Genomic DNA, 26,398 nt, shown 5'->3' with positions numbered 1-26,398 from the left:
CGGAGAGGATGAAGAGAGAGAGCAAGGCAGAGAATATGAGAGACAGAGGCACAGAGAATGAGCGAGCATTTTCCCATAAACCAAGGGACAGAGATAAAGGCACAGAGAGAGAGGTAGGGACATAGATGACACTAAGAAACAGAGAAAGATGGACACACAGGGACTGGGAGAAACATCTCTCCCCCTCCCCCGCTCCCTCTCTCTGTCTCTGTCTGTCTGTCTGTCTGTCTGTCTGTCTGTCTCTCACACACACACACACACACACACACACACACACACACACACACACATGCACGCGCGCATAAAGAGACAGCCTTTGGTCTTTGAATGACTGACTGACTAAATGAATGAGTGGCTAGAGAGCCAACAACCAAGTAAGACAAACGCAAACTAAGGAAAACACACCTGCTTCAGCCTGGCGGAATGACCTTGGCCCAGTCCCTTCCCATTCTGGGTCTCTGTTTCCACTCTGTGAAATGACGGGCGTGAGGAACACAGTTGTGTTTCACAGAGCCATCCCTCGGAACCTCTGAGCCACAGATATCAGACTCAGAGCCCAGGCAGAGACCTGGAGGAATAGAAACACCCAGACCCCAAACCCAGAGGCTCCCAGAAGCCCCCAGCACCCGAAGGGGGACCCAGCTCCTTTCCCACACACCTGCACTTGAAAGAGACAGACACACCAGGGCCAGTCAACACACGCACACACACAGCCACAGCAGTCACAGGCACACAGCAAAGACAGGCATAATACACAAACACAGACATACTTCTTAAAAAAAAATACAGACACATGCTGATTCCCAGACATACACATGAAACACAAAATGACCCACAACGCCGATGTAGTCACACGTAGACTCCTTAAGGCAGCAGGTATGTAGACAAATGGACATACAGAGACACACATCCAACAGAGTGAGACCCAGAGGGTCCCAGGGATAGGTGTATAAGAGAACCACACACACAAAACAATAAAGGAAACACGCACACGAGTCTGATATCCCGAGACACCGACAGTAAGCACATACCCAGGGGAGGAACAGACATACAAACTCACACAGTTGAGGGATACAAACAATAGAGAACACCCTGCAGCAGACCACAGGGACCTCAATGGCCGAAGTGATATCCTATGACCCACAGAGGCACAGGCGCACGCACGCGCACACATCCAAACAGATAAACTAACACACACCCTGTCTCCTTCAGTTAGCACCCTGTTCCTCCCTTCTCCTCCTCCCTAGCTTAACCAAAAATCGAGCAGCCCCTGGGCTCCCTGAACCCTGGCGCTAGAGGCATGTGTCTGGAGAGTGGGGGTAGGGAGATGGCCTTGGTCACTGCAGAGCCACCTCCGCCTGCTGCCCTGGCCCCACTGCTGCAGGGGCTGCTATCTGTGAGCAAACTGTCCTTGGGGTCAGGGACAGCAAAGAGCCAAAGGTCAGGTCGATGCCTCCCCCAGCCCTTCCCCCAGAGGCAGCCAGCTCTTGGGGGCAGGAAGGAGAGGGGGACAGGGGACAGCAATTCAGGTGTTTAAGCCTCACAGGGCCCACTCGCCAAGGAAAAGAGACATGCAATGAGAGGCAGAAATGGTGCCTTTAATGGTCATACACAGCCAGTATCCCGCTTCCCAGGCAAGAACCAGACTTCAGTAGAAATTCCCCACACCCTAACCAGTCCTTTCTGGTTTCTCCTGGACCGGAGCGGGGGATGGGCTCCAGGAAAAAACCGAGGAGTATCCTCATCGCCGTCCCTCACTCAACTCACACCGGAGACAGTGGTGACATGGCCAGCGCAGGGGCTGTTGGTGGCCACCATGATGCACAGTGGTACACTGGTTATGGCAGCCGGCCAAGATGGTGGCGATCACAGCGCCCAGTGGGCCAGCGTCACCCTCACGTCCAAAGGCTCAGCCAAGGGGACGTGCATCACGGCGCCCAAAGGGCCAACCAAGATGTCATCCCAGATGGTGGCCATCAGGACACCCACTAGATCAACCAGTAACATCAATCAACATGGCAGTCTTCACAGTACTCAACGGGCCCACCAAGATGTCAATGGCAGTCATCACAGTAGCCAGTGGATCAACAACAATGCCCACAGAGATGGCAGTCACCGCAGTGAGTAACAGACCGGCCAGGATGTGAACTGACAGGACAAGCAAGGTGTCCCCAGGAGGATCAGGCCCCGAGAGCCTGACGGTGTGAGCTACCGCCATACCCCACCCACCACGCCCCCACCCCCCTGCTAGGACGCGTTAAGCAGAGAGCGGGAATAGAGGCCCTGGTAGTAGATCCCAGGCTCCCCACCCTCCGCCCCGTAGCCCCCAAATCCCACGTCCAGTTTGGGAGGTGCTGGTGGTGTCTGTTCCGACATCAGGTTGTTGATGGAGAAAGGGTGGTTGAAGTTGTAGGGTGCATCCAGCTTCAGCTCCCCCGGGAGCTCCAGGCCAGTGAAGTAGGGTGTGGAGGAAGGGGGTGAGCCACAGTCCAGAGTCCCCACATCTTCCCCACCCTGGGCCTCAGGTTCGGGGGCTGGAGGCTGGGCCTGCGGCGGAGAGGTGACTGTGGCAGCGGGGGTGGTGGTCGACGAGGCTGACCCCGCACTGTTCCTGGAGGCGGAGGTCCCGCCGCCCCCTTTCTTCACCTTCTCCTCCAGCTTGAAGCGCTTCTGGCGGCGCAGGTAGCAGCCATTCTCAAACATGTTACCTGAGCTGGGGTGCAGGGCCCAGTAGGAACCCTTGCCCGGCTTGTCTGGAGAGCGCGCCACCTTGACGAAGCAGTCGTTGAAAGACAGCGAGTGGCGGATGGAGTTCTGCCAGCGCTGCTGGTTCTCCCGGTAGTAGGGGAAGAGGTCCATGATCCACTGGTAGATCTCGCTCAGGGTCAGCATCTTGCCCGGCGCCTGCTGGATGGCCATGGTGATGAGCGAGATGTAGGAATATGGCGGCTTGGCATGTGCCAAGGGCCGCCGGTACCCTTTCGGCATCTCCTTCCCATGCACCAGCCCCGGTCCCGGGCCCCCATACCCTGAGCTGCTGCCGCCACCACCGCTGGCACCCAGGCCTGGGAAGGTGGGCCCCAGGGGTGCTGTGGGCGCTGGGGGCGCCAGGGGTCCAGTGGGCAGTGGGGAGGCAGGGAGCCCCCCCGGCGGGTAGGGAGAGCTCAGAGGGTTCAGGGTCATGTAGGAGTTGAGGGGGGCCATGGTGGGTACTGGGGTCACCGGAGAGTAGACCTATCGGGAAAGAAAGAGAAACGGCGAGTGGTGAGTCTCTACTCTGTTGGTAAGCAAAGGGTCACTGGACCCATTGTGTGTCCATCTGTCTGTCTGTCTTGCCTCCTCTGTAAACAGCTGTCTGTTGAAGTCTCTCCCTTTCCCCCCTCCTCATGCACCTCCCTCCCTGACCCCATCCCCCCACGCTCCCATATACTGAAGCTCACGCTTTAAGTGGTTCTCAAAGTGTGATCCAGGACACCCTGGGGAGTCTCCAAGACTTTTTTAGGGTATCCATGAGGTCAAAACTATTTTCATATACTGAAAGTTATAAGATATGACTAGCCTTTTTCACTCTCTTTCCCTCATGAGCGTAGAGTTTTCTAGAGGCCACATGACAGGTGATATTGCAATAGACCAAATGTAGAAGCAGCTAGGAAAATGCAGCTGTCTTCTACTGAACCAGACACTAAAGAGATCTGCAAAAATGTAACTGTGCCACCCCTCTCACTAAATGTTTTGAAATGGTTATTTTAATAAAAATATATTGCTTATACTAACACATTGTTGCTATTTTAAAATGAATTAATGCCTATTTTTAAAACGCCTCAGTTTTAATTTTGAATGCTGTTAACAATCACTATAACCCCAATCAATAAAAACTGTTTGGGGTCCTCAATAATTTTAAGAGTGTGGACTTCCCTGGTGGTGCAGTGGTTAAGAATCTGCCTGCCAATGCAGGGGACACGGGTTCGAGCCCTGGTCTGGGAAGATCCCACGTTCCACAGAGCAGCTAAGCTCATGTGCCACAACTACTGAGCCTGCGCTCTAGAGGCCGCGAGCCACAACTACTGAGCCAGCGAGCCACAACTACTGAAGCCCGTGCGCAACTACTGAAGCCCGTGCTCTGCAACAAAAGAAGCCACCGCAATGAGAAGCCCACGCGCCGCAACGAAGAGTAGCCCCCGCTCGCCGCAACTAGAGAAAGCCCGCGCGCAGCAAGGAAGACCCAACGCAGGCAAAATAATAACTTTAAGAGTGTAAAGAGGTCCTGAGACAAAAAAAAAAAAAAATCAAGAACTGCTGATTTATCTAATAATGGAACCTATATGTGTACTTTTTTTTTTGATGTGGACCATTTTTAAAGTCTTTATTGAATTTCTTACAATATTGTTTCTGTTTTATGTTTTGGTTTTTTGGTTGCGAGGCACGTGGGATCTCAGCTCCCCCACCAGGGATCAAACCTGCACCCCCTGCATTGGAAGGCGAAGTCTTAACCACTGGACTGCCAGGGAAGTCCCTATATGTGCACTCTTGTCCATCTAGCCATCATCTTTTAGGTTATACAATTACAGTTTTTATAGGTCAAAAGCATTTGAAAATCAGAACTCACATATTTCTACCTAATATATGTCATCTATTATATATCATCAAATCTAAGACATCACTTCGTAAGCTGCAGTATTATTTTAAGTATCAATAAGAATGGAAAAAAACACTGTCAATTATAATCCCTAGACACCATTGACTGTAAAACCCATTCCATTTTCAGATATGTTCAAATGGGGGGAAAATGTGCCTCTTAGCTCAGTGAAATACAGTAGACATTGCTATGTCCTTGTAAGTAACTATATAATCTCTCAGTTATTCAATATTTCTTGGCCTACTCTGTGCCGGCACTGCTCCAGGCACTTCACAGCAAAGGTCCGCTTTCATCTTTACAACCACACTATGGGGGAGGCACTATCATGACACCCATTTTACAGCTGAGCAAGCTGAGGATCAGGGAGGTTGTCCAGGGGTCGCACAACAAGGAAGGAAAAGAACGGGGATTCTGAATCCAGGCAGTCTGGCTCCAGATCGGTGTTCTGGATCAAGCTATAAAAGCAGTGACCAAGACAGACTGAAATGCCTGCCCTCAGGGAGCTGTCAGTCTAGCAGGAAGTGAACAAGATAAGCAAGGAAAATAGGAAGCATGGTGGATGGTTATTTCTCTTTCTGTGTGCATTTACCCCTTTCATCCCCTGTCTTCCATCCTTTCTCTGTCAATCTTCCATCTGCCTGTCTGCCCCGCTCCCTCCCCATGAGGGAGGGTGGTCTCATGGCACTGGGGGCGGTGCTATAGCTCTGGTGGGAGCCACCTCTGCTATGAATCAGTGTGTCCCATCTCATTCCCTTGTCACTTAAGTGTCTGCACGTCCAAAGGTCCAGAAAGAAAAGGGAAATGCCAGGGTCACTCAGGGAGTCAGGGGCAGGTGGTAACCAACCCAGGTCTGCGTTCTAGTAGAGAAACTCTCCCCTCTCTCTTTCACATGACTGTCCAGGTAGTTCTTTTCTCCTATGACGCTGAATCTCCCTGTGGCTCTGTGTGTATCTGTCCATCTCCTTCCCTGTCTCAGTACCTCTATACTCCTTCCCTCACCCCCTCCCCACGTCTGTCTCTCTCCCCTCCCCACGCTCTCTCCCTTTATCTCTCCCTGTCTCTCTCTCTCCTCATCTTTCTCTCCCTCATGTCCCCTGCCTCTGCCTTTCTTTCCTTGCGACTCTCCCATACCCCATCTCTCTCTCCCTCTGTCCCCCCCCCCCACCCCGCATCTCTCGCATCTCTTTCTCCCTGCCTTGGCACTCTCTCTTTCTGTCTCTCTCTACCCCACTCCTCTCCCACCCTGTTCTTTCTTTCCCCTTCAGCACGTCTTTGCATCTCTCTGCCCCTTGCTTCAGCACCACCATCTCCCCAGAAGTCTCACATTGAAATTGGAGCCACAGCTACTCCCCTCCCCCACGCACTGGTCTCCCCCCACCCCCCCACCCCGCCCCGGGTTGGCTGGTTCTCGCCCCTCCCTAAGAGTAAGGGAAGAGGGTCCTTCAGAGAGAGGGGAGAAGGCGATGGACTCAGGGGGATCCACAGAGAGGTCCTAAATCCCTCTACAACCCCCTACATTTCTCCAACTCAGTCAGACTCTCCTGTATCACAGAGGAAGACAGACTGGGACCCCAGAGCCCTCCTCTTCTGGCTCCCCATCCACCCGGAAGTCCTCCTTGAGGTCTGACCTCAAGCACTCCAGCTGCCCTAATCCACCCTAGGCTTTCACATGCCTGGGGCTGGGATGAACCCCCAGTGTCCGGGTCTGAACCGGATCTCCCCAGCGAGGGCGGGGCTGAGATTGGGGGGAAGCCCTCAGGGGACCTGCACGCCCACCCCAGGAGGCTGGAATTTCTCCCCTTTCATTTCCTTATTGTCTCTGGAGGAGGGTGTGACAGGGAGAAGAAGGAGGCAGTGTGAAGCTACAAGCTACTTTCTAACTCTGGTCCCAGCCTAGGACCTCAAGCGGCTCCCCCCACACGCCAAGAGGCTTTAGGTTTTCCACCTCTAAAATTGGGGGGCAGTTGGACCAGCTGATCTGTGAGAACGAGAGGCCAGTGGCGATGCCTTAGGGCAATAACTTTCCAGTTTCCTTCCAGACAGGGAGCCAGCCTGGGGAGGTCAACATCACCCCAGCAGGAGGGGGTGGTGGGCAAGAAGTAGTTTGGGGGCCCCTTCAGTTCTCAGTTGCTGAGTGAGTGCAGATGTTTCTCCCCACATTGTTCTGACCCAGGGGGAGGAGGTCGTTCAGTTGATGGGAAAGCTGAGGAGACCCTCAGACAGTATGTCCACTTCCAGCCCCCTATATGTCAACTCTTCCAAAATATGCCCCCAAATGCTATCTCTAGACTGTCCCTCAATTTCAGAGACAATTTCCACACAAATTGTCCCCTACTAAACGTCAGGTTTTGCCCCGAATAATGACTCCTTCAGCCTAGACCCCCGCAATTTACTTCTTAAGATATGCCTCCAAAACACTGATTTGTAGTTGGTACCCTTAAATCAGGTCCCCAGACTCTGAACTATGTGGGGGGTTCAGCCAGGATCCCCCAATACCTGGGAGTCTCCACCTCCAACCTGGTCTCTGCCTTCCCCCCCATATAACTGACATCTCCAGCTGCCCAGGCTCCACCTCTCAACACTCCCAATCCCTTCCCTGCACCACCCCACGTGCACCTCACACCTCCACAGCCCCAGGACTGGCCCCTCCTGGGCACCTTGCCAAGCCCTGTAGGCCTGGGTATCCAGGAGTCTCACCCTACAGCTTCAAACCCCAGACCCAGGACTCAGGCACTCTGGGGCCCCTGTAAACCCCAGACCTTGGTCTCTTTGGAGAACTCAACCATTCCAGTCCCATACCCCACCTCAAGCCCACAGTCCCCTTCCATCAGAAACCCAGGTATCCAGACCCCCATAACCCTCTGACTAGGACCCCTCCACTTCACAATGTTGACTAGGGAGAGAGCACGCTCAGGAGAAGGAGTCCTTGCAGCAAGAGGAATGGGAGTTAGACCTGGGGAGGGACTTCCCGGCGGCTAGGGTGAGCGAATTAAGATACATCCCTGCCCCCTACTCCAGGGAAATCTTGTCCGAGATGGGACTGGTGAGGACATTAGCAATTAGTGGAGATTGCTGGAAGGTGGAGTGGGGGCGGGGATGGGGGGGTGTGAAATCTGAAACCCTCCAGACTCCAACAAGGAGAATCCCTGCCGAGGGTCTCTGATAACAATTAAACCACTGAAGTTCAGCTGGGAGGGGTGAGGGTCATTAGTAGGGATGGGGGGCTGGGGTGGAGACCGACCCCTCCACTGCCAATGCTGTTGCCGACATGCCCTAATCTCAGGATCCCGACTCTGACCCCTATCTATCCGAGACCCAACTCTTAAATCACCTGTTATTTCACACTCCCCAGACCAAGCTTCATCTCTGATCACCTTCATCTCTTATACCCGAGCACCAGCCCCCATTTCTGACTTTGACGTAGTCGCAGCCCCAATCCTTATCCCGGAACCCCAATTCTTATTTCTACAGACCCCCATCTTTAACACTAATTTCTAGTCATGAGCTCCCAGCTCAGATTTCCCTCAATGGTGACCTCCCTCTCCCATCTCTTAGTCCCTTATATTTTCCCCAGTTTCGAACCCCATTTCCTAATCCCCCAGCTCTGTCCGTATCCCGGAGTTCTGAGTCTTATCTTTGGTCTGTTAATTTTAATTCCTTGTACTTTGGGTCCCTGACACTCAGCCCTCACATTTAAGCTATGACTTGACCCTTGCCTAAATCTTCCTGACTCCCGTTTAAGCCCTCACTCTGACTAGCCTGCCTAAACCGCGCTCCCATGCATTGTCCCCCGTCCCTGACTCCTACACCTGGTCACCGTGTCTCTAGTTCCTCCGCTCCCCAATTCTATTTGGAGCCCCCACTTGAGTCCACACCCCGGTCCTTGCCCCCATTTAGGCCCGCACCCTGATTCCTGCCCCCCCGCCCCCATTTCCCGCTCCGCCATCCCCGAGGACACACCTCGCCCGCCTCCGGGTAGTAGCTCCACTCGGCCAGGTCATGGGCCTCCATCTTCACCGAGCCCAGCATCCCCCGGGCCTGCGCCCCCACCCGCCCCCGCTCCGGCCCGGGGGGGAACCAAGCGCTTCGGATCTCTCAGCCGGCACGGCCTGAGTTCCGACCGGCGCCCGTCTGTCCGACCGCCCAGGGTCCCAGCCTTCCCGGGCGCCACGGGAGGCGGCCACGCTTTATAGCCGGGACACCCCCCCCCGCCCCCCCGCCCTCGCCCTCGCCCTCGCCCGCCCTGGGCTCCCCTCCCGCCTCCCCGAGGGCGGTGCGCCCGGACTGGGGCGCCCCCTGCGGGATTGCGAGGAGACAGACCTCAGGCGCCGGGAGCCGCAGCCCGGGGACGCGAGAGCTGGAGATGGCTGACGAGTGAGGAGCTACAGGTGGGAGACACTGCTGATACTAAAAGCCTCGAGGGCAGAACTCTAGGGCCCTTCTATCCAGGGGGTTTCATCATCTCGACAGGAGCAGGCGAACAGAGCCCAGCAAGACTGCCGCGGAGGAAAGGAGGCTCAGAGCCGAGTGGTCTCCAGGGGTCCCGATGTGTTACTACAAGAACCTGTAGGAGCTCCTCGAAACCACATTTCCCATTGGACGGACTGGAAGACTGAAGCTTCTGATAGCTGGAAATGCTCCATACTGTGTAAATGGTCAGGATCAAGGGTTGAGGGGATCGAGGCCTCTGCTCAGACCCCGCTGAGGAAACAGACCACCTTCCAGACCTAGGAGCTTCGCCTCCCGGACTCTCCACTCTCTCTAACACCTGCCGTCCAGGGACCCAGAACTACTGTGAACTCCATTTCCCAGAAGCCTCTATCCCCCTTTCCTTCCGGACCCCGTCAAAGGACTACATTTCCCAGGAGGCATGGCTCCCGAAAGCCGGAAATGAAGGGCTGTCCCGGCGTCGTAGGGGGCGGAGAGCGGAAGGCCGGTCGCGCGGCAGAAGGTAGGGGCGGGGTACTGCCGCAGAGTGGACTCCATTTCCCAGCGACCCTCCGTGCACGGCGCGTGCGCAGTGTCACGGCGGCGAGCGGAAGATGGCGGTGGCGTCTGTGAAGAGGCGCTGCTGAGGGGGCGCGAGGGGGACGGAGGCCTGAGCCGCGGTGAGAGGGGGGGGCGGCGTGGGGGCCCGGGGACGAAGGGAGGAAGGACCCTGAAAGGGCAGGGGCGCTGCCGGGGGGAGTGGGGATGCTGAGAGGGGAAGGGAGCAGTGACGCTCGGGACCCCAGTTTCTTCCCCAGTTCTGGACCCTCCCGTGGCTCCCCAGTGCCCTCAGGGCAAAGTTCCAACGTGGCCCCCAAGGCGCGTCCGCCCCGCCGGCCTCAGCTCTGCCTCTTTGCTCGTTCCTCACGTCGCACAGCTGCACTGGCCTTTCGGTTCCTGAGACTCGCCATACGCCTTCCCGCCTCAGGCTTTTTGCACATGCCGTCCCCCTATGTCTGCAACATCCTTTTACTCATTCCGCCTGGCTGACTCCCATTCATTTTTCGGGTCTCGGCACCAACGTCACTTCCTCTGCGAAGCCCTCCTTTCCCGCTCTCCGTCCCGAAGTCCGCCTCTTAAACGCTCTTATAGGTTCCTGTGCCTTTCCTTCATGTCACTTGGCGGGGGGTCTCATTTGTTATTGGACCTTTATTTGTGTGGCTCTTTAGTTATGTCTGTGACCATGAGCTCCATGGAGGCAGGGAGGTGTGTGTTGGTCACCGACGTGTTTCCCAGCACAGCGCGGTCGCGCCGAAAACTCCCAGTTAATGCTCGTTGAATGATGAAAGATTTTCGTGGGGCCACTCTATGTATATGCGGGGAGTCGTCATATTCCCAGGTGGGAGTGGGGCGGTGGGACCGGGAGGGAAGGGGAACCAATGATTGTTGGTAATAGCAAAAGACTACAAACACCCCAAATGTTCTTTAGTAGGGAGACTGGCAGAGGAGAAACACAGATAACAGCCACATAATAAAATATCATGCAGCTGTAAAAAGGAATGAGGGAAGGGGGGCAAAAAAGGAATGAAATATAGAGAGTGGGCTCCAGCATATATTAAGTGAAAAGCGAAATGAAAGACAGTGTTTATCATACGCTCCTTTTTTACAGAAGAAAAGGAAATATGTATATACGTTTAAACAAGAAAGAAAGAAACCAAAAAGTGGAAGAGGAAGAACATGGTAAAAAGTTTGGGTGGATCACTGTGAAAGGTTCATCGTGAAAAAGTTCACTGTGTTCTGATGGGAAACAGCAGTATACTGGATTGTTGGGAACGGACCTAGCAGGGGGAAGCAGTTCCTTTAGAGAGGCAGTCCAGCACAGCAGTGAGAAGGCTGGATTCTGCAGCCATACTGCTAGGTCTGCATCTTACAGGTTGTGAGCCTTTGATCAAGTGATTTTACCTCCTTGGACTTAAAATTTCCTCATCTGTAAAATGGAAATTAAAAATAGTACTTAGCTTGGAATCTAGAAAAATGGTACAGATGAACCTGTTTGCAAGGCAGAAATAGAGACACAGATGCAGAGAACAAACGTATGGACACCAAGTGGGGGGGACGGGGGGGTGGGATGAACTGGGAGATTGGGATTGACATATACACAGTAATATGTATAAAATAGATAACTAATGAGAACCTGCTGTAGAGCACAGGGAACTCCACTTCACTTCGCTGTACAGTAGAAACTGATGCAACACTGTAAAACAACTATACCCCCATTAAAAAAAAAAAACAGTACTTCAAAGAGTTGGTGTTGTGAGGTTTAAATAAGTTACTGTGTGTGTTAGAATTGTGCCCAGCACATATTAAATGTTCAATAAATATTAGCTGTTATTTTTCAAGGATTCTAGAGCCAAAGGGTAGGGATACTAAGCCCAGTGATTGTAGAAGCCCTTCGGCATTCACGCAGGAGATTTTTATTGAATACTTACGAGGTGCCAGCTCTGTTCCGTGCTGGGGATAGAGAAAGTGAACACACACACACACACACACACACACACACACACACACACACATCTCTGCCCTCATGGAGCTTATAAATATGTAGTGTGTTGATGATAATAAATGCCACGGAGAAAAATAAAGCAACACAGATGGGGACGGAGAGGAAATGGAAATTTGAAATGGGATGCTCAGAGAAGACCTCATGCTGGGATATTTGAGTTGAGACCTGAAGGAAATAAGGAGGGAGGGAGTTGTGCCAGTCTCTGAGGGGAGGGGTATCCCAGGCAGAAAGAAGAGAAGCCCTTGGAGGAGAAGGCTTGGAGGAAGGGGTATGATTGGCATGATGACAAGGAGGCCGGTGTTGCTGGAGCAGGGAGAGCCGAGAGGGAAATGAGGGCAGAAGTAGAAGGGACCAGATCACATAAGGTCTTCTAGGCCTTGGTGAGGAGTTGGCTCCGACTCTGAGCAGGATGTGGGGATGACAGGCAGCAGGGAGACTAGGAAGGAGGTTGTTGGATAGTCATTCATTCAGCAGATACCTGTTGAATAAACTACTGTGTACAGTAAATCTCTTTTAAAAGATGCACCTTTTTCACCCTCCTCAAATTATTGTTAACAGTTTATGCAGTAGCCTTCTGAAACTAATCTACTCCTCAAAATCGTCCTGAGAGGGAAACACTGCTACCATCCCTGTTTGACAGAAGAGGCAGCTGAGACCCAGCTGTTGCTTGCCTCCGGTCATTCTGTGTATACATACACAAACTTGACAAAAGTCAGTTGAATTGTATACATTCTTCTGTGATGCAACAGGCTGTCACTGTCATCTTTTCATGATGATAATACATTGAGATCCAACCTTTTTTTTTTTTAACTATATTCTCCCTTTTCTACTTTCTGGTTTCTCCTTTCAGTTTTTTTTTTTTCTTTTTTTAACATATACACATGTTTTCCTTTCTTTTGTAAAACGGGAGCATACAGTAAACATTGTCTTCACGTTACTTGCTTTTACTTAAAATGTGCTAGAGCCCACTGTTTATCAGTGTATAGAGAGATTTTCCTCATTCCTTTTTTTTTTTCCTTCCCTCATTCCTTTTTATAGTTACATAGTGTTTTATTATGTGGATGTATCATAGTTTTTCGGCCAGTCTCCCTATTTGAGAACATTTGTGTTGATAATAGTCTTTTTTTTTTTTTTTTAAATAAATTTATTTATTCATTTTTGGCTGCGTTGGGTCTTCGTTGCTGCACGCGGGCTTTCTCTAGTTGTGGCGAGCCGGGGGTACTCTTTGTTGCGGTGCGAGGGCTTCTCATTGCGGTGGCTTCTTTTGTTGTGGAGCACAGGCTCTAGGCACATGGGCTTCAGTAGTTGTGGCTCGCGGGTTCTAGAGCGCAGGCTCAGTAGTTGTGACGCTCGGGCTTAGTTGCTCCGCAGCATGTGGGATCTTCCCGGACCAGGGCTCGAACCCATGTACCCTGCATTGGCAGACGGATTCTTAACCACTGCACCATCAGGGAAGCCCGATAATAGTCTTCTGCTATTAGGAATAGTGCTGTAATTCATACCCTTCTTATTTGTTAATTTTGCCAGTGTGACTTCAGGACAGATGCCCAATAGTCCCCCACCTCCGGCCTTTTAAAGCACAACTCCATAGTAATCCAGAAAATGGCAGAAATATAATTTAATTAGGCCTTCTCTGATGCATTGAGTACTTAACTACGTACAGGACTCTGACTGGCGCTCCTCAGAGCTATGTTTTAGGAAGCTTGCTCTGGTGTCCAGTCCAGAGTACAGCCCTGATGGAGAGACAGGAGGCACTGAGACCAGTGAGGTGGCTGCTCTGTGTTCCTTTGTTCAGTCATTCAGCAGGTGTTTGCGGTCAGCCCATTATATGTAAAGTACTGGAGGTGAGGCTCAGTACTCCATGAGGTACTGCCTCTGAGCTGGGAGACATCAGTCTCCCCCAAGTTGCAATCTCATGGACACGTACAGTCTGATCCAGACTCTGGAAGCGGGAGGGGCTTCAAAAGACCCAACAGAGACCCAACAGGCTAGAAAGGAGGGTTGAGCCCTTTGCAGCTAGTGAGGTAAGGTGCAGAGCTTGATCTATCCTCTTCTCCAGGGGGTACCAGGCAGCAGCCATGGCAGGCAGCAGCGGGGACAGCGTCACTCGCCGGAGCGTGGCATCACAGTTTTTCACACAAGAGGAGGGGCCGGGCATTGATGGCATGACCACATCAGAGAGAGTGAGTATGGAGAGAGGGGTTTGGAGTGGGGAGGCACAGGCCCTGTCTTTGGGCCATGCACCTCTAGGTGGCAGAACCCAGGGAGCGCCGTCAGGGCTGGGCTGGCAAGGTGAGTACTGTCACATGCCTTTCACCTTCCTTCCAGGTGGTGGATCTCCTCAACCAGGCAGCACTGATCACCAATGATTCAAAGATCACAGTGCTCAAACAGGTGAGGGGAAGGGGGTGATGCTGGGCTAAGCAGGACAAGGGGAGCCAGGATGGGAACCTCTGGAAAAGAAGACACTGGTAATAACACTAGTGTCCACAGTTAAGCACTTGGGATATGCCTGCCATGGTGCTCAGTGCTATTCGGCCACGCTGTCATTTAATTCTCACAAAAACTCTATGAGGCAGGGTAATTTCTTCCCTGTTTTATAGAGAAAGAAGCAGAGTTTCAGAGCTTAAGTTAGCCCAAGCTCACTCTGCTAGCAGCTGGCTGAACTAGGACTTGAATGCTGGATTCAGACTCCAAATTCTAGGCTCTTGATCCTCGTATTTGCTCTCTGCCAGGGTCCTATCCAGTGGGGAAGACGTGCAGGTCACCAGACAGTGAGGACCCGGAGTGGGCAGGGATGGGATGGAGGAGCCCAGAGGGGTGTGGAACCCAGAGGGAGCTTCTGACCCAGCCTAGCGGTGGGGAGTCAGGGAGAGCTTTTTAGAAGAGGGGCGTCTGAGCTGAGACCTGGATGATAAGGAGAGAACCAGGCCAAGTGAGAGAGGGAGAGTGTCTTGACCGGAGGGCATAATAGCTTGTACAGAGGCAAAAGAGGGCATGCGGAATTGGGGAGGCAGGTGGAGTTCAGAGGTTGGGAGGTCAGGGTGAGGACCCCAGTTCTACTTGTTCAGCATGTGGCCTTGGGTAGTCGATTCCACCTCAGCAGTAGAGTGGGGTCCTGACGGGGCCTCCCTCGTGGAGTGGTTGTCAGGGCTGTTCAGCAGTGCCTTGGGTCATAGGCAGTGAGCTTCTGTGAGAATGTTTTTGGGAAGGGCTTATTCCAAAGAGCCTGGCAGGTACAAGGGCCTCAGAAAATGTGTTCTCATTGTCATAAAATGCCTGATGAATTGTGACAGTTGAGTGGGGAGTAGAAACAGAAGGAGAGTGGAGAGAATTGCTGGATGAGCCTCAGGAAGGTAGGAGTCCTGCAGCACTTCCCTCTTTTCTTTAGCCTCCATCTGTAACACGTACTCACTATCCACCAGGACCTGCGCCCTGTAGCATCTTATTATTGAAGCCTCACAACAGCCCTATAAGTTGTTGTTTACGATTCCCATTTTACAGAAGAGCAAACTGAGACTCAGGGGAAGCCACTTGCCCAGGCCATGGTAGGAGTGGCAGAGCCAGGATTTGAACTGAGCTTATCTGCTGCCTACCCCTGTGCTGTTTTCTCCTACATGTTCCTGTCTGCACTGATTGGACCCTGGTTTTATATGTGTGTTCCTCCTTCCCATCCCCAATCTCCTTCCAGGTCCAGGAACTGATCATCAACAAAGATCCCACACTACTGGACAACTTCCTGGATGTGAGTGACCGACAGGAGAGAAAGGGTGTGGGTGTAGGGATAAGGGAATGGATCCTGGTGCAACTCTGACCTACCTTCTTCCTGACCTTGGCAGGAGATCATCGCTTTCCAAGCAGACAAGTCCATTGAAGTGCGCAAGTTTGTCATCGGCTTCATCGAGGAGGCATGGTATGGGGCGGTGCAGGGAGCCCCTGGGAGCACCCCTGCTGGAGTCAGCCTCCTTGGCGCCTGGCCCTGCCCTGAGAGTCTTGCCCTCTGCTTCTCAGACCCATTCTCCCTCCCATGCACAGTGATTCCCCAGCAAATATTTAATAAGGTCGAAATCTTGGACTCATTCACAATTCCTCTACTTCTCCCACACTTCACATCTGCATCATCAGTAAGGACTATCGGCTCTACCTTCAAATTGTAAACAGCATCTGACAATTTTTCAGCTACTTCCCTTGCTGTACTAAATACTTTACCTACTTTGTTATTCGATCCTCAAAATAACACTGGATTATTTGTTTGGCACATTTAACTGAAGACAGAACTGTGACTCAGAGAGGTGAATGAGTTTCCTAAGGTCACACAGCCAGTATGTGGCCGTGCTGGGATTTTAACCCGTGTCCATAACACCATTGCCCAAATTCTCAGTCTCCACCTTTTACTGGGAGAATTTTTTTTCAGTTGAGGTATAGTTGATTTATAATATTACATTAGTTTCAGGTATACAACATAGTGATTCAAATTTTTTATACATTATATTCTACTTAAAGTTATTGTAAAATATTGGCTATATTCCCTGTGGTGTACAATATATCCTTGTAGTTTATTTATTTTATACATAGTAGTTTGTACCTCTTAATCCCCCTACCCCTATCTTGCCCCTCCTCCCTTCCCTCTCCCCGTTGGTAACCACTAGTTTTGTCCTTTTTTTTTTTAAGGTATAGTTGATTTACAATATTATATTAATTTCAGGTATACAACATAGTGATTCAGAATTTTTATAGATTATTACTGGGACAATTTGTGGTAAGTTTTCTGAGTTTGCCAAAAAACTTTTTGTTCGACAGATACGTATCACATAACTGCTGTGTGCCAGGCATTTGTGTCAGACTGTAGGACTGTAACAGTGAATAAAAACAGGTATCGTTCCTGCCTTCATGTAGCTGACAGCTGAGTTTCATATTTTTGACTGATTAGCTTAATAATTAAATTCAGATTGTAACGTGTTATGAAAATACACATTCTGAGCTCTAGGTGTAGCATTGAATTTATTCATTCACTGAATAAATATTTATTGAAGGCCTTTCATTTTTTCCTTCAACAAAAAATGAGACTCTGCTAGTACTCAGACTAGAAAGGGTCCCCCACTTTCAGAGCCCTCAGACTTAGGTAAACAAGTTAGTAAACAAAACCAGTGATTACATAAAGCAGAGTGCTTTAAAGTAACAATGGCTAGTATCTATTGAATGCTTTCTATGCTGTTCTAAGAACTTTACGTGTGGTGTTGCAGTTTTCACAGCAAGCCTTGAGGTAGGAACTATTCTAAATGAGACACAGTTGCTTATCCAGATTTACAGTTGTCTGGCTCTGCTGCCCCTTATGTGAACAGCAGGGCCCTAATGATAAAGAACAGTGGGGGTTACAGGACCAACCTAGACAGCGTTCGCGGGCAGCTCTGTCTGAAGGTGCCAGGCATTGTTCTCAGCTTCCAGCTGTGCTGGCAAACAAGACAGGTGCCCACCTCCGTTCCAGTCTCCTGACACACTGACCCTGATTTACCTTTCCTTGTGGACCCCAGGCTCCCATCACCTGCCCAAAGACCACCTTGACCGTGCCCTTTTTCCTCCATCCCCTAGCAAGCGAGACATTGAGTTACTGCTGAAACTGATCGCAAATCTCAACATGCTCTTGAGAGATGAGAATGTGAATGTGGTGAAGAAGGCCATCCTCACCATGACTCAGCTCTACAAGGTGGCCCTGCAGGTAAGAGCCCCCTCCCCACCTGGGGCTGTCCCCGCCTGACAGGTCTCATTTACAGACTCATCTGTTATAGTTCAAAACCAGCGTCAGATCAGATTCATTATGAGCAAGACGTGCTGTTGATCTTTAGGAAAAGACAACAAAGGGGTTCTAATGTCTAATGGTCAGGGAGTTGCCATTAACCCATCCTTCCATCCATCTGTGCATTCATTTGTGCATTCAACAAACATTCCCTGAGTACCTCCTTTGTGACCAAGATGGGCCAGCCAGGTCCACACTGTGGTGTGATGTACATTAACATTAATGAAAGGAATGAATCCATTTAATCTCTGCCACCACCTTGTGAGGTTGGCACTGTTGTTCCTTTGGCTTCCTTAAGATCTGAGTCTTCATCACTCTGGGTTGTCGCTATCTGTGAACCTCGTGAGGGCAGGACCAGACCTGGCTTGTTCACCACTGGGTCCTGTCCCCAGCATCACCTAGCGTGGGGCCAGAGACAGAGTTGTAACTCAGTGAACATTTCTCCAGTGAATGTATTCATCATCATTTATGGATCTCTGGGAGTTGGTGGAGTTGGTGATTGATGTCTTTTCCCCATCTGTCTGTCTGTCTGTCCATCCCTCCCTGGCCCACTCGCAGTGGATGGTGAAGTCACGGGTGATCAGCGAGCTCCAGGAAGCCTGCTGGGATATGGTGTCTGCCATGGCTGGGGACATCATCCTGCTGTTGGACTCTGACAATGACGGCATCCGTACCCACGCCATCAAGTTTGTGGAGAGCCTCATTGTCACCCTGTCGCCCCGCATGGCTGACTCGGAGGTGCCCCGACGCCAGGAGCACGACATCAGCCTGGACCGCATCCCTCGTGACCATCCCTATATCCAATACAGTGAGTGCCACCTATCAGCTGGTGCCATTTGTCAGTCACTGCACTGGCTCCCTTCCTCTCCTTCTCCCCCTCACCCCCTTTTTTCTTGGTTTTTCATTTCTGGAGTCAGTTTAAAACAGTGCTTAAGAGCCCTGATGCTAGGTTCAAATCTCAGTGTTACCACTTACTCACGTGAGCTTGGGCAAGTTACTCCTCTCTGAACTTTATCTTCTTTTTGTAAAATGGAGGTGATAGTAGTACCCCTTTCACAGGTTTGTTGGGAGGTTCCATGAAGTCGTGAGCACTTAGTAGTAAATACTAGCTAGTTTTACAGTTTTTCTAATTGCAAATTATAGAAGTAGTACATGCACATTACTGAAATGTCAAGCAATAAATATAGAGGGGTATAAAGGGAAAATACCCCCTCCCCAAGTCCTGCTTACCAGAGATGAATACTGCTAAGAGTATTGTTTTCTTTCAGACCTTGTCTATGCAAAGATATTTATATGTATATATTCATAGTTTCTGTGTCTGTCTGTTGGCCCTGTTTTTACAGAAAACAGGGCCATGCTTTATACTTTCAACTGAGAGGCATTAGAATGTAGTGGCTTGTATTTGAATCTCTGCTCTACCATTGAGCAACTGACCTATTCTCTCTGATCCTGTTTCTTCATTGGTAAATTGGGGGTCATTATTATGGCATCTACTTTAGGGTGTAGGTATGAGCATTTGGTGAGTTAATGTGGCTGGCATAGTAAGCATTCCACAAATATTAGCTCTTCTTATATGTTGTTTGACAACTTTTTTTTTTTAAATTAATTAATTAATTTGTTATTTTTGGCTGCGTTGGGCCTTCATTGCTGCATGTGGGCTTTCTCTAGTTGCGTCGAGTTGGGGCTACTCTTCGTTGCAGTGTGCGGGCTTCTCGTTGCGGCAGCTTCCCTTGTTGCGGAGCACGGGCTCTAGGTGCACAGGCTTCAGTAGTTGTGGCACGCGGGCTCAGTAGTTGTGGCTTGCGGGCTCTAGAGCACAGGCTCAGTAGTTGTGGCACACGGGCTTAGTTGCTCCACGACATGTGGGATCTTCCCAGACCAGGGCGCGAACCCGTGTCCCCTGCATTGGCAGGCGGATTCTTAACCACTGTGCCACCGGGGAAGTCCCTTGACAACCTTTTGAACTCAACAAAATTATCTTGTTACATCTTTTCCTAACAATATCATGTTCAGATGCTACAAAATATTCCATAGTATGGTTACATCACATTCTATTTTTTTTTCACTATTTCAGATAACGTGGCATCCAGTATGTTTTTGCATAAGAAATGTCAAGATATCTTTCACAGTTGTTAAGAGTTAACTTTTGGTGACTGGATCAAGGAGCATGGTGATAAAAAGAACTTTGAGTTCTTTGTCTGTGTGTGTACAGACATATACATGTTCAAAGTTTTACATCAGTGTAGTTCAGACAGTCAGATTCCTTATAGTTGGATATTTTAAATTATTTCTACTTCTTCACTATTGCAAGCTCATGCTTTGAGCATCAGCTCTAAATTTTTATACTCATTAATAGTCTTATAGTCAGACTCATCAACCACTAAATTTTCTGTGTTTTTTCAGCCATTCACAGCCATCCGTGTATGAGGATCTTTCTCCTTTTGGTCCCAAAGGCTGCTCTCTCTGGAGGCCAGGGAGAAAGGGCCCTACTAACTGGTTCTCTTCTCTCCCTCATTAGATGTGCTGTGGGAAGAAGGCAAGGCAGCCTTAGAGCAGTTGCTCAAGTTCATGGTGCACCCCGCTATCTCCTCCATCAACCTGACCACAGCCCTGGGCTCCCTTGCCAATATTGCCCGCCAGCGGCCCATGTTCATGTCTGAGGTGATTCAGGCCTATGAAACCCTGCACGGTAAGTTGGTCCCCTCCTTCTCCCCTTCCCCTGTCCACAGACCAGGCTCCTCTATTCTGAGGAAATGTGAGCTAGGTAGTGGGCCCATAAGGGATTCATCAGCAATCTAGTAGGTTGTGGACACAGGGAAGGATTCTCTAGGCTAGACATGTATATTTCGGTGGTTGCATGTGACAGAAACTTGGTTCAAAGCTGATATTAATATTGAGGTATGTGTGGGTGAAATGACCTGGTTGGTGTCTGTGAAGTACTTTAAAATACTCCAGCTCTGCCCTTCTCTCCCCCAAAAAGCAGGGAGGATCGATGTGCCAAGATCAGCAAAATGTTGATGGGTACATGGTGATTCATTATACTGTTTTCTCTACTTTTGTGCATGTGTGAAGACTGAAAAGTCTGGGGTTGAGGCATGAGTGTGTGCAGATCATGAATCCCTCTCCATCTCCTGGCTCTTGTGTGTCTCATTCCTTGGGGTAGCAAAGATGGCCCCCAGTTGTTACAGGCTTCCATTCCATCTCCTTGGCAACCCCATGGGAAAGAGAATGTCTCTTCCCAATCATTCCAGCAAAGGTCCAAGGGCTCATTGTTTCTGATTGGCCAAGAAGATATTGTGAGCCTATCTCTGAACCAGTCACAATGGCCAAGAGATTGCAGTGTTCTTACTGGCCCTGAGTCTCTTGCCCACTTGGACTGAGAATGGAGCCGAGGTGGTTCCCTCAAAGGAAAATGGGAGTGTTGTTGGCTGAGGAAGTGGGAAGGGATGCTGGGCAGGAAAGATTGCAGGCATCCTCTTTCTCTCTGGAACAGGGGAGGCTTACTTGTCAAGGTGATTGTTAGACATTAGAAAGTCATTCTGGTGTCAGGGACCAACGATGAACTGTTGTGGCAGTTCGGTTGGGACATTCTGGAGGTGATTATAGCCTTCCCCAGGGCAAGCATGTTGGAATTTCCAGACCAGAGATGGAGGGAGATGAGACTATGTTTAATGAAAGGGAGGGTGAGTTTTCTCTTTGTTTTAAGGTTGACTAATACTGAAGGAGACCTCTCAAGGATTTTGAGTATCAGCTTGTACAGGGGGAAGGCCATACATTAGATCTGAGAGCGAAGGAACTTTTCTAGGAGATGTCCGCCACCACTGCCCAAGCTGGGGCCTGGGAAGTGAGGGTGGCAGGTCCCCATGAGCTCTGTCCACAGCGCGAAATTCTTGCTACTTTCCTCACAGCCAACCTGCCCCCAACGCTGGCCAAATCTCAGGTGAGCAGCGTGCGTAAGAACCTCAAGTTGCACCTGTTGAGTGTGCTGAAGCACCAAGCCTCCTTGGAGTTCCAGGCTCAGATCACCACCCTGCTGGTAGACCTGGGCACACCTCAGGCTGAGATCGCCCGCAACATGCCCAGCGGCAAGGATGCCCGCAAGCGGCCCCGAGATGACTCAGATTCCACGCTCAAGAAGATGAAGCTTGGTGAGCTGAGGAGCCGAGTCAGGCCTGGCAGGAGGTGGTGGCGGGGACTGACCACGTTCGAAATGTCTAATTATTTACGGGAAACTGTAAGCTAAATTTACGTTATAAATTATGTTGTATAAATATGGTGACATATAATAAGTGATATCAAAGTAAAATTACTGAAGAATGTAATACACTTACAAGTAATTATGAGTTACTTAAGTTATACAGGAAGGAATAAAATGAAAATAGTCTCTCTTTCATCCCTCACCCCAAAAGTAACCACTCCACGAGTATTAACACTTAGATTTTCTTTCAGAAATGCCTTATATGTGTTATATGTGTAGAGTTCTCCTTCCCTGTGTCTCGTTTATAAATCGAGTCTCTTTTTGAAGTTTTTTTTTTTTTTTTTTTTGGCTGTGCCATGTGGCATGTAGGATCTTAGTTCCGAAACCAGGGATCGAACCCACACCCCCTGCAGTGAAATTGTGGAGTCTTAACCACTGGACCACCAGGGAAGTCCCTGAAGTAATTTTTTAATGGTTGTATTATTTATCAATAGTGTTGACCATGGCAACCTTCCTTACTGTAAAAAAAAAATTTTTTTAAGTGCTCGTTTGTTTCTAGAACATTTATGAAAGAATCGAGTTTTGGATTTCCCTGGCGGTCCAGTGGTTGAGACTCTGCACTTCCACTGCAGGGGGCGTAGGTTCGATCCCTGGTCAGGGAATTGGGATCCCATGGCGCAGCCAAAAAAAAAAAAAAAGAAAGAATCAAGTTTTGTTTTCGTTTTTTTTTTCACTTTGAAAAATAACTTATTTTGATATAAGGAGTGAGGTAAGGATCTATTTTTCTCCCCCTAATTAAGCACACAAAGCAAAACGTTCTGTACCTTATTTGTTTAGGAATTATCTTGGAGTTTTTCTATATGTGCACATGGAAATCTGCTGCATCCTTGTAATGGTGGCATAATAGTCTATAGGGTACATGGACCACTTTAACCAGTCCCCCTGTTGGTGGACATTTCATTTGTGTCCATTTTTATAAAGTAATGAAGATTGCTGTAGTGTACAGTCTTGCATGCGTGTCAAGTCATGAGACAAGTTCCCAGTAGTGGGATTGATGGGGCAAAGAGCTTATACATTTATTTTTTGCCAACCAATTTTATTTTTCTATTACTTTCAACTTTTCATTTTGAAATAATTTCGAACTTGCAGATAAGTTACAAGAATAATACCAAACACTCCTGTGTACCCTTCACAAGGTGGGGATCACACATTCCATTTAGTTGTCACATCCCTCGAGTCTCCCAAATCATTTCCTCAGCCTTCTTCTGTTTCATGACCTTGACGTTGTGAAGAGTGCAGGGCAGCTGTTTGGTAGAATGTCCCTCCTCTTGGGTTTGTCTGCTCTTGCCTCCTGATTGGATTCAGGTTCTACACTTTTTGCACGAACACTGCAGAAGTGATGCCCCGACTTCCTCTGTGTGTTGTGAGGAGGCACATGATGTCAGTTTGTCTCATCATTGGTGATGGGAATTTGATCTCTTGGTCGAAGTGATGACCGCTGGGTTTCTCTAGTGTAAAGTACCCTTTTTCCCTTTGTAAATAATAAGCTGAGAAGAGATACTTAAAACTATGTAAAATACTAGTTCTGCTTCAAACTTTGTGTGGTTTTGGCATCCGTTAATGATTGTTGCCTGCATCTACTATTACTGTCATGGTTATAAAAAGGTTTCTTTCTGCATTTATTACTTGGCATTTTGCTGTAAGGAAGAGCTTTCTTTTCTTCTCCCTACTTTATTGTTAGTGTAGACTTCTGGATTCTTATTTATTCTCTGGGTTATAATCCATTATTGTTGTTTTTCATTTTGTTACTCAAATTGCCTTATATTTAGTAGCAGGAACCTTTGAGTTGGCTCCTATGTCCCTTTAATGTGTCCTGTAAGTTTTTTTGAGCATTTCTTATTTTCTGGCATAACAAGGTGTTCTAGACTCATCGTGTACTTTCCTTACCCCAGCCTTCAACCAGCCATTTCTCTAAGGAGCCCTGGTTTCTTTCCTTCTTTTTTTTTTTTTTTTTTTCTGGTTTCTTTTAAGTAGGGAATAGTTTCAGAAACCAAGATCTGAGCCATGGATATCTCCATTACTGCTGGGTGCATTTAAATTCTTTTTTTTTGGCCGCACTGTGAGGCATGCGGGATCCCAGCTGCCCGACCAGGGATCGAACCCATGTCCCCTGCGGTGGAAGCTCAGAGTCCTAACCACTGGCCTGCCAGGGAAGTCCCTAAATTCTTGATAGCAGTTTTCCAAAAAATCGCACCAGCGTATACAACCCCAGCAGTGTGTGAGTGCCAGTTACCCCATTCTTACCAGCCCTGGACATTTGTAAACTCTCTGGGTATAAATGGTATCCTAGGTCTCAGCTTGCTTTTTTGCATGTGTTGGAGTCAGGCTGCATGTTGTTTTACATTTATTAGCTACTTTAATTTCTGTGAAGTGCCCGTTCTATTGTGTTGGTCAGCCTTTTGTAACTGAATTGTATGTGCCCTTGGTTAATGCAGGGTATCAGTTCTTTGTTACATGTGTTACAAACTTGAAGAGACTGCATAACATTTCATCATATTTTTGCCTTAATCTACTTAAATCATTATGAACATTCTAGCTTTTCCACTCTTATAAATACAGCTTTGAGGAACGTCTTTGCACACAAAGCCTTTTCTCTAAGGTTCACGTTAATTAGTTTTTTCCCTTGAGCTAGAACCGCTGTGCTTGTAGTCACCCAGCCTGTTATTGATAGAAGTTGTGTGCCGTATCTCTGTACAGTCAGTGTTGCAGTGAATTCTCTGTACATCTTACCTTAGCTATATCTGTAAGTTTGTTTTTTTTTTTAAGGTATATTTATTTATTTATGGCTGTGTTGGGTCTTCGTTTCTGTGCGAGGGCTTTCTCTAGTTGCGGCAAGCGGGGGCCACTCACTATCGCGGCCTCTCTTGTTGCGGAGCACGGGCTCCAGACGCGCGGGCTCAGTAATTGTGGCTCACGGGCCCAGTCGCTCCGCGGCATGTGGGATCTTCCCAGACCAGGGCTCGAACCCGTGTCCCCTGCATTGGCAGGCAGATTCTCAACCACTGCGCCACCAGGGAAGCCCCTGTAAGTTTTTAGGGTAGATATTTAAAAGTGGAAATCCTGTGTTGAAGAGGTGTGCACATTTAAAATATTGACCTGCTATCAAACTGCCCTTCCAAAAGGCAATACCAGTTTACATTTCCGCAGTTCACACCCCTATTAACAACTGTCACTACTAACCTTTTTTTTTATTATTATTTTAAATTAATTAGTTTATTTATTTTTGGTTGTGTTGGGTCTTCGTTTCTGTGCGAGGGCTTTCTCTAGTTGCGGCAAGCGGGGGCCACTCTTCATCGCGGTGTGCGGGCCTCTCACTATCGCGGCCTCTCTTGTTGCGGAGCACGGGCTCCAGACGCGCAGGCTCAGTAGTTGTGGCTCACGGGCCTAGTTGCTCTGCAGCATGAGGGATCTTCCCAGACCAGGGCTCGAACCCGTGTCCCCTGCATTGGCAGTCAGATTCTCAACCACTGCGCCACCAGGGAAGCCCACTACTAACCTTTTTATTTTTTGTCAATCATATAGGCAAATTCGCTGTCTTATTAGGATGTTTTTACATTTTCCTGATTCCTGGTGAGGTTGAGCACTGTTTCAAACGTAGGTGTTTTTAAACAATAAAGCTCTGTGAACTTATTACTTAACCTTTTTGTCTTTTGGAGCTTAGTGTGATCAGCCAGGCTGGTATGGCTTATTCCCATTTCCCAGATGAAGAGAACTGAGGTCTAGAGAGAGGCAGGTAGTTCCCCAGGGTCATATGGCACAAAGGTCTTCATCTGCTGCACTGTTCCTATTTGCTGAGGCTGTCTGGGGGCTGGGACCACTGGGGGTGCCTGGGAGGAGGGGAGGGCTGCTGCCCTCTCTAGAGCCATCATCTTGTCTCCTTCCGTATCCCAGAGCCCAACCTGGGGGAAGACGACGAGGACAAGGACTTGGAGCCAGGCCCCTCAGCGACCTCGAAGGCCTCAGCCCAGATCTCAGGCCAGTCAGACACAGATATCACAGCCGAGTTCCTACAGCCTCTGCTGACACCTGACAATGTGGCCAATCTGGTGAGGATGGGTGGGGGCCATTTCCCACCAGGCAGGGAGGAAGGGTCTCTAGTCTTTTCTCTACCCCTCCGCTCCACGCTGCCCACCTTTTCCAGATGACATCAGACCTGAATCACTTTTCTGTTTTCAGTGTTGGGAGGGTGCGGTCCAGTGGGCCTTCCTCACTTTGGATGGACCTCTTCTTGCATGATCTTTACTCCTTCAGGAGGCTACTTGTCACTGCCCCCCCCCATAATCCCCCTTTGGGTTTTCTGAGTCTCCATCTACACGCACGCATTCGCACTCTGTCCTCTCCTTTGCAGGGAGGGTCTCTTAACTGCAGAGTGAACCCCATGACTTGTTTGCTAAGTGGTGTAGGATCGGCATCGGTGGGGTGGGATGACCAGTGTTTTCTTTGGATTTTCAAAGATGACCTGCTTCAAAGTGAAAGAACCACTGGTTTGAGTTGATGAGGGGAGCTGGAGTGGTGGGGTGTCTCACATCAGTCCTCCGGCTGTAGCAGCACCGAGACCTTTCTGTTGGATGCTCATGGAGAATAAATACCTCTTCCCATGCTCAACAGCAGTCACCATCAGCTTTCCCTTCTCTCTGCCTAGAGCCTCCAAGGGGCTTAGCTGTTGGGTGATTGGGGTGGCGAGGAGTTTTCTCTCCAGCTCAGATCTCTTTGGTGAGC

The 26,398-nt window shown here is 49.5% G+C and overlaps 2 protein-coding genes across 4 annotated transcripts in view; one reads left to right on the top strand and one right to left on the bottom strand.

The window, feature by feature from the left end:
* Window positions 1-2,247: 2,247 nt before the first annotated feature.
* On the bottom strand, window positions 2,248-8,665 carry FOXA3 (forkhead box A3). Its single transcript, XM_068528321.1, has 2 exons — window positions 8,597-8,665; window positions 2,248-3,234 (listed from the first exon to the last, which is right to left on the bottom strand). Exons 1-2 carry the CDS (start codon window positions 8,663-8,665, stop codon window positions 2,248-2,250), a joined length of 1,056 nt encoding a protein of 351 aa, XP_068384422.1.
* A 998-nt stretch (window positions 8,666-9,663) lies between these two features.
* The window catches only part of SYMPK (symplekin scaffold protein), a 36,152-nt gene continuing 19,417 nt past the window's right edge, over window positions 9,664-26,398 (top strand). For 2 of the 3 annotated variants that reach the window (XM_068527423.1, XM_068527422.1), the window contains exons 1-10: window positions 9,664-9,744; window positions 13,687-13,810; window positions 13,956-14,021; window positions 15,319-15,372; window positions 15,467-15,540; window positions 17,217-17,343; window positions 17,980-18,229; window positions 19,940-20,110; window positions 21,330-21,569; window positions 25,571-25,725. In XM_068527423.1, coding sequence (XP_068383524.1) covers window positions 13,706-13,810; window positions 13,956-14,021; window positions 15,319-15,372; window positions 15,467-15,540; window positions 17,217-17,343; window positions 17,980-18,229; window positions 19,940-20,110; window positions 21,330-21,569; window positions 25,571-25,725 — 1,242 coding nt within the window. In that variant the 5' untranslated portion in view covers window positions 9,664-9,744; window positions 13,687-13,705. Of the gene's footprint in view, window positions 9,745-13,686; window positions 13,811-13,955; window positions 14,022-15,318; window positions 15,373-15,466; window positions 15,541-16,427; window positions 16,501-17,216; window positions 17,344-17,979; window positions 18,230-19,939; window positions 20,111-21,329; window positions 21,570-25,570; window positions 25,726-26,398 lie in introns of those variants that run through there. The other variant, XM_068527424.1, reaches the window with a different exon arrangement.

The sequence above is a fragment of the Eschrichtius robustus genome, chromosome 19, assembly GCF_028021215.1.
Source record: "Eschrichtius robustus isolate mEscRob2 chromosome 19, mEscRob2.pri, whole genome shotgun sequence".
NCBI classification, from domain to species: Eukaryota; Metazoa; Chordata; class Mammalia; order Artiodactyla; family Eschrichtiidae; genus Eschrichtius; species Eschrichtius robustus.
The sequence above is the reverse complement of the archived record's forward strand: the minus strand, read 5'-3'. Positions and strand labels throughout refer to the sequence as shown.